Raw genomic sequence first — 9,995 nt, 5'->3', positions numbered from 1 at the left:
ATAGCGACATTTCAGAATTTGCCCTGCAAAGCATGTTGAAAGGGATGAAGCTCATGGTTTTATCTTTCATACATACAAGTTTTTCGGAACTGTCAACATCAATTAGAGTGCTAAGATACCTTCGGACGTTGTCTCTAGATGATTGTACATTGGGAGACGTATCTACTATTGGGAAATTCGAGAATCTTGAGATCCTCAGTTTTGCACGTACCGACATCAAAGTGTTAACGAGAGAAGTTGCAGATCTTCGACAATTAAGGTTGTTAGATACCACGGATTTTTTTTATCTAAAGGAAATTCCTCATAGTATCCACATTAAGTAAATTGGAAGAGCTATACATGACATGAAGCTTTAATAAATGGGAGCCTACAGAGCAAGGACTAAAATTACGGTAATATTGATGAAAAATTGACGATATTATCGTTTTTTCCAGTCTAGGATATTTTGGAACATATCCTACACACAACATATAAGTATCAATAATATAGGAAAATATCGACGTCGATAATTTTTCTCACACCCTAGCAACATTTGGCCAAAATATTGCTATAATATCGATAATATCAAGATAATGAAGACAGTTAAAAATTTGAAGAGTTATTTATACTAACATCCCTTGAGGTTTCTTGTGTTTTCAAAAAAAACCCCTCATGTCTCAAAAATTACACGAACACCCCCTGAGGTTTTTAGTTTGTTTTTACAAAACCCCTTTTCGTCGATTGTTTGTCCAAAAGTTGAAGATTTCATTGAAATTTTTTTATGCAAATGACAAAATTAACCTCAATGAAGTATATGCAATCTAATCTCAAATGTCAACTTTGTCATTTGGAGAATTTGTTTATGTACAACAAAAAATTGGAAGGAAATGCATTGCATTATGGGTTTAACTGATTTAATTTGATTATATAGTAAGCTGACAAATACTGCGAGTGTAGAAAATATGTAGTAATTAATGAAAGAAGATTAAACACACCATAATCAGTTATTTATAATAATTTACTACAATATTTTACACTTTATACATTGCAGGGTAAGGTACATGAGTGACTTAGTATCACATAGAGTTCCTAGAGTTATTTACACTAACACCTCCTGAGGTTTTAGGCTTTTTCACAAAACTCCTTGAGGTTTTAGAATTACAAGAACACCCCCTAATGTTTTAAATTTTTTTTCACAAAACTCCTTTTCATTGATTTTTCTTTTAAAGATTGATGATTTTATACCCAAAAAAAAAAAATGCTCCAAATGGCAAAGTTGGCTTTTGAGATTAGATTGCATATACTTCATTAAGGTTAATTTTGTCAATTGTATAATTTTATTTCAATTAAATTATCAATTTTTGGACAAACAATCAACGAAAAGGGTTTTTGTGAAAACAAACTGAAAACTCAGGGGGGTATTCATGTAATTTTTGAGATCTGAGGAGGTTTTGTGAAAACACAAGAAACCTCAAGGGGTGTTAGTGTAAATAACTCTTCAAATTTTTCATTATCTTCATCATCTCGATATTATTGATATTATAGCGATATTTTGGCCAAATGTTGCTGAAGTGTGAGTTATCGATGTCCATATTTTCCGATATTATCGATATTTCTACGAGATGTGTACGGATATGTTCCAAAATATTCTAGACCCAAAAAAACGATAATATTCTCGATATTTCGTTGATATTTTAGTCCTTGGTTGTGACCAAATGAGGTATTTGTTTTCACTTTCCATAGTCAAACTTCTTATCAACCTAGAGAAAATAAAAGTTATGGACTGTTGAATGATATTGGAAGAAATTGTTGCAGAGACCGAAGCAGAACATCTAGAGGAAATGGAACTTCCCTCTAGTGAAGTCCATCATGCTTTGTAATCCACCAAACTTCAAGCGTGTGTGCGCTGAAGCTTATACTTTAAAGTACCTGTGGGAACCTAATTAAATCAAACCATAGGTCAAATAATTCCTACCATTTGGGGATTATTTGACCCAATTGGGAATTAATCAACCTAATTGGGAGTTACTCAATTTAATTGGAAATTACCCAATTAAATTGAACGTTACCTAATTAGGTTGAGAATTGATTTGGTTAATTACCACGATTCCCAATTAAATGAGGAGTTACCTAATTGAATCAGGATTTGATTTGATACCTACCACAAGTAGGGATTTGATTTACCCTAATTAATCAAATTCCTAATTAATCAAATCAATTCCAAAAAGGGGAGGAATAATTCTATTCCATCTACGGAATTATTCCTCTGAAACCCTAGCCTCCGAGACTACTATAAAAGCATAGCCACACACAAGGGTTGAGGTACGCCTAAATTCTTACTAAAGCTATGCAGAAATTATTTCTCAAAAACCCTAGCCACCTCCTCTCTTTCTCTCTCTTACACAAGGCTCCGGCCACCACACACGGCTCCGGCCACTCGGTTTTCCTTGAATTACCCTACCTAACTTAGGCACCGGAGGGCCTTTGGCCAACACCCCCCGAGTGTGGTCCTCTTATTTGTTCTATTTTGCAGGGAGAAAGAGGCGGCGAAGAAGAAAAGGGGAATCTTTCGAACCGAATATTCTCGTGGGGAAATTTGCTCCCTCAAATTGGTGCTTTCATTGAGAGCACGAGGTATACTCAACGCGTGCTCAAGGAATCCGTTCATCCTATTTTCCAATCCACCGAAGCCTTCCAAACAACCTTGGTTAGAAGCATGAACACGAGAGGCAAAGCCACCGCGACCCAAAGCCACTCCACCCTCGATCCCGCGATCGACATGGTGGCACCGCCACCTCTCACCACCGCACCGGCCACCGCCGCCAAACATGGCGGAACTTCCCATCAAGGTGGACTCCTTACCACCGCCGACCTAGGGCCGGTCTTGGAGCAACTCCAAGCATTCCCTCCATTGCCTCCACGCGCGACGCACGCTCCTGCATACACCACCAATGAAAACCTAGCCCATGTGCAGTTGGGCTCCACACACTTCTCTCCTCCCGATCCACGAAGTCAAGCAGACCTTAATCTACGAGTTCACCAGCTAGCTCAGAGAATGGACGACCAAAGCAATCTAATGAGGCAGCTCATCAACCAAATAGGCTTTGCTCAGAACCTTGGCCTTGGACCACCGGGCGAGGAGAGAAGGATGGACGAACGCGCCGGTAGATGACTCGACGTCCGCGCCCGCTTGGGCCCGCAGGGAAATGTACATCAAAGGCTAGGCCCCCAAGGAGGTCAGCCAAACAACCATCGCAATGAGGATCGCGAAGAAAGGCGCTCAGCTGTCAACTCACAGAGAAGCGCTCTCGAAAGGCTAGGCCCCCAGGGAGGCTAGTTGGACAACCCTCACAATGAGGACCATGAAGAAAGACGCTCCGTTACTCACTTTCGAAGAACCAATTCTTGTTGACAATCTACAGAGAATCTTTCACAGGCGCAGTCCACCAACACTCCAACTAGGCAGCCCAGGTGAGAAGGTCGACCCTCGGAGGACAATGAGGAAGTCAATCAATATCGTGGAGGTCGCCAACGTAACCGACCAGCAATGTGCACAGAAGACGTTGAGAAGCTCGTGAATGACCGATTTCGAGACTTGAAGACCGGAGGAAACTTCGAGGATTCACTACGTAAGGAGATGGACCAGGTGAGCTCTACGCCTTTCACCCTCGATATCGAGCAGGCCACTCACCTGAAGCGATTCTCGACACCCTCGTTCATACACTTCAAAGGGGATTCCGATCCCGAGAGCCACTTAAAACACTTCAAAAGTGTTATGATCCTCCACCAGGCTGACGACGCTCTAATGTACAAGGTATTTACGATAACCTTGCGAGGAGCAGCCCAAGACTGGTTCCACACCCTACCATCCAGGTCGATCAGCAGCTTCAAGGAGCTAGCTTACGCCTTCACCAAAGAATACACCTCTTATCGGACAATCAAGAAGAACCCTGACCACCTGTACAACCTGCGCAAGAAGTCTGACGAATCCCTTCAAGATTACATCAGGAGATTCAAGGCAGAAAAGGCGAACATTGTAGGATGTGACGACCGAATCGCGTCCTCCGCTTTCAAGAAAGGCCTTCCAGCTGAGCACGACTTGTACCGCGAGCTGACTATCACTCCCAGCCAGACGCTGGCAGAGGTCTACGCGATTGCAGAACGCTACGCGCTCTAAGATGACGATCGAATCGCCGCAAAGAAGTCCACAAAGCAGGAAGATCAGCCAACTAAACGGGCAGGTCAAAGAGGCGACGGATTTAACAACCGAAACAAAGACAAGCGCAGGTCGCACCCACAAGGGGAGGCTACGGCAGGAGAGAACTACACCAAGTTCACCATCCCCATACATCAAATCTTGGCCCAAGTGAAGAACAAACCTTGGGTAAGAAGACCATCACCCTTGAAGGGAGATCCGGACAAGAGGGACACTAGCAAATACTGTGCCTTCCATGGAACGCACAGACACACTACGAACAACTGCTTCGTTTGGAAACGCATCTTGAAGGACTCGTGAGAGAAGGCCACTGAACTGAATTCGTTGTGAAGTAGGCCATCCAACGAATTGAAGATCGAGACACCGCCAAGGAGCCGCCTCAGAAGGTCATAAGGATTAACACAATCGTAGCCGACTCCGAGGAGTCTGGGCTGACCAGCAAAGAAAAGAAGAGGAAGATCAAACAGGCCACTGTGATCTCCCAAGTCTCGACCGACCCTCCACTAGCAGAAGACGATCCTGTGATCGGCTTCCAAAAGAAAGATCTGATCGGCCTCGACACGCCAGATAACGACGCCCTTGTCATCAGCATTCAAATCGCTCAGGCCATGGTCGACCGAATCCATGCAGATGAGGGCAGCGCAGCCAATATCCTACAACTGGCGGTCATCCAACAAATGGGCTTGGAGACAAAGATCAACAAGTTAGCCTGATCGCTAACTGGCTTTAATGGTGCAACAACGATTACCGTAGGCACGATAGACCTCGACGTTTACTCCCCACTTGTGATCAGCTTGCAAACATTCATGGTCATTAATGAGGTCTCACCCTACAACAGCATCCTAGGCAGACCATGGATTGGCAAGATCAATGCCATCACCTCCGCCATACATTAGAAAATTCGGTACCCAATCTCTGGGGGTGGTGTCGGCCAAATCAACAGCGATCAAGCAATGGCGAGGAAATGCTCTGCCCAAGGGCTAAAGAAAGGCAAACAAGCGCAGTTTCTCCTTGTGAGCCAGGCGGATCTGGAGGAGGTTGAGCAACTGAATCTTGCTATCTTATATCAATCAAAGCGTCAGGACCAAGCCGGGGAAATCCGTCTAGAGGTCTTTCCGAAAGAAGGATGGAAACCCGAGGAGGACGTCGAGTTAATATCCTTGGATCCTGACCAGCCAGACAGGAAAGCGAGGATCGGCTCGCGCTTAAGCCCAAAAGAAAAGGTGGAGCTTACCACATTCCTCTAGAGCAACAAAGACATGTTCGCATGGTCGCCATCAGACATGCCTGGCAAAACAAGAAAAGGGCAAATGGAGAGTTTGCATCGATTACATAGACCTCAGCTTCATGGACGCCTACTCCGGCTATAACCAAATCCTGATGCACGAGGATGACAAGGCGAAAACTTCTTTCATCATCGAGAGAGGACCTACTGCTACAAGGTCATGCCCTTTGGGATGAAGAACGCCGGAGAAACCTATCAAAGGCTTGTAAATAAATCTTCAAGGAGCAGATCGGCAAAACTATGGAGGTCTACGTGGATGACATGTTGGTCGAAGCCCCAAAACGTGCAGATCACATTGAAAATCTTGCAGAGTCATTTAGCTTGCTCCGCTAGTATCGCATGAAGTTGAATCCAAGTAAATGCATGTTTGGGGTATCTTCCGGTCGATTCTTGGGATACCTAGTCACGCAATGAGGTATCGAGGCACACTCACGTCAAATCAAAGCCGTTCTCGAGATGAAATCGCCCTCCACAGTGAAGGAAATACAAAGTCTGATGGGCAGAGCAGCGGCCCTCAACCGATTCCTCTCGAGATCAACTGACAAGTGCAGACCATTCTTCAAAGCTTTGAAGAAAGGACAAAAAGACAAATGGGACGAGGAGTGCGAAGTAGCTTTCCAGAGTCTGAAGACTTACCTCACCTCACCTCCTCTGCTCTCAAAGCCAGTCCCTGGTGAGGACTTGTTTGTATACCTGGTAGTGTCTAACTCAGCTATCAGTTCAGCTCTCATCCGAGAAGAGCTGGGGGCCCAACATCCGGTATTCTACACGTCAAAAGCTCTCCTCGATGTAGAAACTCGCTACCCGAAGTTGGAGAAACTTATTTTGGCTCTTGTAGTTTCGACGAGAAAGCTGCGACCCTACTACCAAGCTCATCGAGTCATCGTCATGACCGACTTTCCTTTGAGATCAATCCTCCACATCCCTGATGCTTCTCAACGACTCATGAAGTGGGCTATATAGCTAAGCCAATATAACCTCCTCTACCGGCCAAAAACTGCAATAAAAGCCCATGCTTTAGCAGACTTCGTCGCAGAATTCACTGTATCAGCCGAAAAAGAGAAGTTGGTCAAACAAAAGAAGGAAAGTTCAAAAGCAGGCGGGACCTCCGCAGAACCTAGCCAACCCAGAGACATGTGGCAATTGCGCGTAGACGGAGCGTCGAACCAAAAAGGAGCTGAAGCAGGGGTCGTCCTCACCACCCTGGATGGAACCCTGTTGGAGCAAGCTATTACGCTTGGCTTCCCGGCCTCGAACAACGAGGCAGAATACGAGGCATTGCTCTCCGGCCTACGCTTGGCAAAAGAGCTCATAATCAAAAAGCTAGCCATCTACTCAGACTCACAATTGATCACGAATCAAGCCTCAGGTGAATACATGGCAAAGCACCCAAGGATGATCTTGTACCTTGACAAAGTCCAAGAGCTGTTGAAGGTATTTCCCACCTTCACCATCCAACAAGTGCCCCGGGCAGAGAACGCTCATGTAGACGCACTGGCAAGCCTAGGATCAGTGCTGGATACCCAGTTTAGACGCTCCATCCCGGTCGAACACCTTGACCGACCAAGCATTAAAGAAATGGAGCTAATCGATACCATGCAGATTGACGAGGACCCCAGTTGGCAAGACCCCATCATCGACTATTTGACGAATGGAAACCTGTCAACGGACAAGTCCGAAGCTAGAAAGGTCCAGCAGAAGGCCGCGAGATACTACATGCACGGCAACAAGCTCATCCGCAGATCATACTCCGGCCCTCATCTCACCTGCATAAAGTACCCACAAACACTTGAGGTTCTCTGCAAAATTCACGACGGCGAGTGTGGCAACCACTCTGTGGGCAGGTCGCTGGCCCAGAAAGCTCTAAACATAGGATACTTCTGGCCTACCATGCGTCACGACTCCGCTGAATATGTCAAGAAGTGTGATAGCTGTCAGTGATACAAACCGATCCCTAACCTGCCTGCCGAAGTCTATCATCCGCAAAATAGTCCATGGCCGTTTATGCAATGGGCCATCGACCTAGTGAGTCCCTTGCCACCAGCGCCCGCCAAGAAAGAAATGATGATCGTCGCCACCGACTACTTTACTAAATGGATCGAGGCTGAAGATTTATCCTCTACTAAAGAAGTCGATGTGGAGCGATTCATCTGGAGAAACATCATATGCCGGTTTGGCTGCCCACAGTCGCTGGTTACCGACAATGGCTCACAGTTCATTGGCAAGCAGATCGCCGCCTTTTTTGCGAAATACAAGATCAAGCAACACTTGTCCACCCTGAGGTATCCACAAGGAAATGGACAAGCCGAGGCATCCAACAAAGTCATATTGGACTACTTGAAGAAAAGGCTGGAATGCGCCGAAGGAAAATGGGTGGATGAACTCCCCGGAGTACTATGGGCTTATCGCACCACCAAACGAAGATCGACTGGTGAAACCCCATTCTCCCTCGCCTATGGAACAGAAGCGATCATGCCACCTCACATCACTGTCCCCTCCATAAGCTTGGAAGTGGGCAGTGTTGATCAGAACTCCGAGCAGATGAGGCTCAACCTCGACTTACTTGAAGGCGAACGTGAGAAGACCATTATCCAGGTCACCTCCTATCAGCAACAGTTGAAGTCTTACCACGACAAGAGAGCTAAGGTCAGACAGTTTCAACCAGGCGACCTCGTGCTAAGAAAGGCTTTCATTACTGCACCGAGGCAAGGGTTAAAAAAGATGAATCCTAACTGGGAGGGTCCTTACATGATCAGCCAGTCTGGGGGCAGAGGAAGCTACACACTCGACACTATGGAGGGGAAGGAAATACCACGACAATGGAATGCTCACCATCTTCGAACGTAATATCCGTAGCGCCTCCTCCTGACTGCCAGAAGTTCTAAGTTTTGTACCAAGTTGTTTCTATTTTCGAATAAAGGACTATAATCTTATGAATATCAATATAAGTTCAGTTTCTCATTCCAAAATGTCTCATTTGCCCACGAAACACAACATTTGCCCATAAGCAGCGTCCTTCGGGAGACGCAGGGTACGCCAGGAATTTCCTAAGGGAGATATCCAGTTTCCTATCTGTTTCCTAAGGGAGGCAGGATAGTCACACAGTTGCCCATAAGAAGCATCCTAAGGGAGACGCAGGGCGACGACTAAAAGCGTCCGTTTGGAGATGCAGCCAGCTAAAAAAGCATCCTAAGGGAGACGCATGGTGCGCTAGGAGTTTCTTAAAAGGGGGTCGCCATGCTTCCTGCGGGAAATATCCAGGTTCCTATTCGTTTCCTAAGGGAGGCAGGATAGTCACACAGTTGCCCATAAGGAGCGTCCTAAGGGAGACGCAGGGTGACGACAAAACGCGTCCGTTTGGAGACGTAGCCCGCTAAAAAAGCGTCCTAAGGGAGACGCAGGGTGTGCCAGGAATTTCTTAAAAGAGGGTCTCCATGCTTCCTGCGGGAAATATCCAGGTTCCTATCCGTTTCCTAAGAAAGGCAGAATAATCATGTAGTTGCCCATAAGTAGCGTCCTACGGGAGACGCAGGGCGACGACCAAGGCATCCTATGAGATGTGCAGAACACACCCGGAGTCTCTCAAGGGGGACCCTGGTGCTTGCCAACTTCCTAAGGGGAATCATCCTACAGGATGTGAAGAACACACTCGGAGTCTCTCAAGGGGGACCCTGGTGCTTGCCAACTTCCTAAGGGGAATCATCTTACTGGATGTGCAGAACACACCCAGAGTCCCTCAAGGGGGACCCTGGTGCTTGCCAACTTCCTAAGGGGAATCATCCCACGGGATGTGCAGAACACACCTGGAGTCCTTCAAGGGGGACCCTGGTGCTCGCCAACTTCCTAAGGGGAATCATCCTACGGGATGTGTAGAACACGCCCAGAGTCCCTCAAAGGGGACCCTGATGCTCGCCAACTTCCTAAGGGAAATCATCCTACGGGATGTGCAGAACACACCCGGAGTCTCTCAAGGGGGACCCTGGTGCTCGCCAACTTCCTAACGGAAATCATCCTACGGGATATGCAGTGCATGCCCGGAGTCCTTCAAGGGGGACCCTGGTACTCACAAATCTCTAAACGAGGACGTGCAATCCAAACATAGGCTGGTTACTCAAGCAGTTCACAAGTCAAACACCTCCTCTACTCGGGAGCCCAAGTCCACGAAGGAAGCCCAGTTACAGCTGGACAGCCCAACGGATAATTTACATCTCCTACATGCCACCACGCGTCATGCAGAAGCTGGGGGGCATTTGTGGGAACCTAATTAAATCAAACCCTGGGTCAAATAATTCCTACCATTTGGGGATTATTTGACCCAATTGGGAATTAATCAACCTAATTGGGAGTTACTCAATTTAATTGGAAATTACCCAATTAAATTGAACGTTACCTAATTAGGTTGAGAATTGATTTGGTTAATTACCACGATTCCCAATTAAATGAGGAGTTACCTAATTGAATCAGGATTTGATTTGATACCTACCACAATTAGGGATTTGATTTACCCTAATTAAT

At 46.2% G+C, this 9,995-nt stretch overlaps 2 protein-coding genes across 2 annotated transcripts; both read left to right on the top strand.

The window, feature by feature from the left end:
- Nucleotides 3,527-4,156, top strand: LOC109948076. The gene has a single exon (XM_020559984.1). The coding sequence runs from the start codon at nucleotides 3,527-3,529 to the stop codon at nucleotides 4,154-4,156; it is 630 nt and encodes a 209-aa protein (XP_020415573.1).
- On the top strand, nucleotides 5,937-8,327 carry LOC109948075. The gene is made up of 3 exons (XM_020559983.1): nucleotides 5,937-6,176; nucleotides 6,444-7,413; nucleotides 7,612-8,327. The coding sequence occupies exons 1-3, from the start codon at nucleotides 5,937-5,939 to the stop codon at nucleotides 8,325-8,327; spliced, it is 1,926 nt and encodes a 641-aa protein (XP_020415572.1).

This window comes from Prunus persica, chromosome G3, assembly GCF_000346465.2.
Source record: "Prunus persica cultivar Lovell chromosome G3, Prunus_persica_NCBIv2, whole genome shotgun sequence".
NCBI lineage: Eukaryota > Viridiplantae > Streptophyta > Magnoliopsida > Rosales > Rosaceae > Prunus > Prunus persica.
This window is presented reverse-complemented; position numbering and strand designations above follow the sequence as displayed.

Bases quoted from the DNA above. Each gene is read 5' to 3' on its own strand.
- LOC109948076 (XM_020559984.1), top strand. From the start codon at position 3,527: ATGTGCACAGAAGACGTTGAGAAGCTCGTGAATGACCGATTTCGAGAC.
- LOC109948075 (XM_020559983.1), top strand. From the start codon at position 5,937: ATGAAATCGCCCTCCACAGTGAAGGAAATACAAAGTCTGATGGGCAGA. The intron at 6,177-6,443 runs GTAGTGTCTAAC...TGGGCTATATAG, and splicing joins AGGACTTGTTTGTATACCTG to CTAAGCCAATATAACCTCCT. The intron at 7,414-7,611 runs GTCAGTGATACA...CTACTAAAGAAG, and splicing joins TGTCAAGAAGTGTGATAGCT to TCGATGTGGAGCGATTCATC.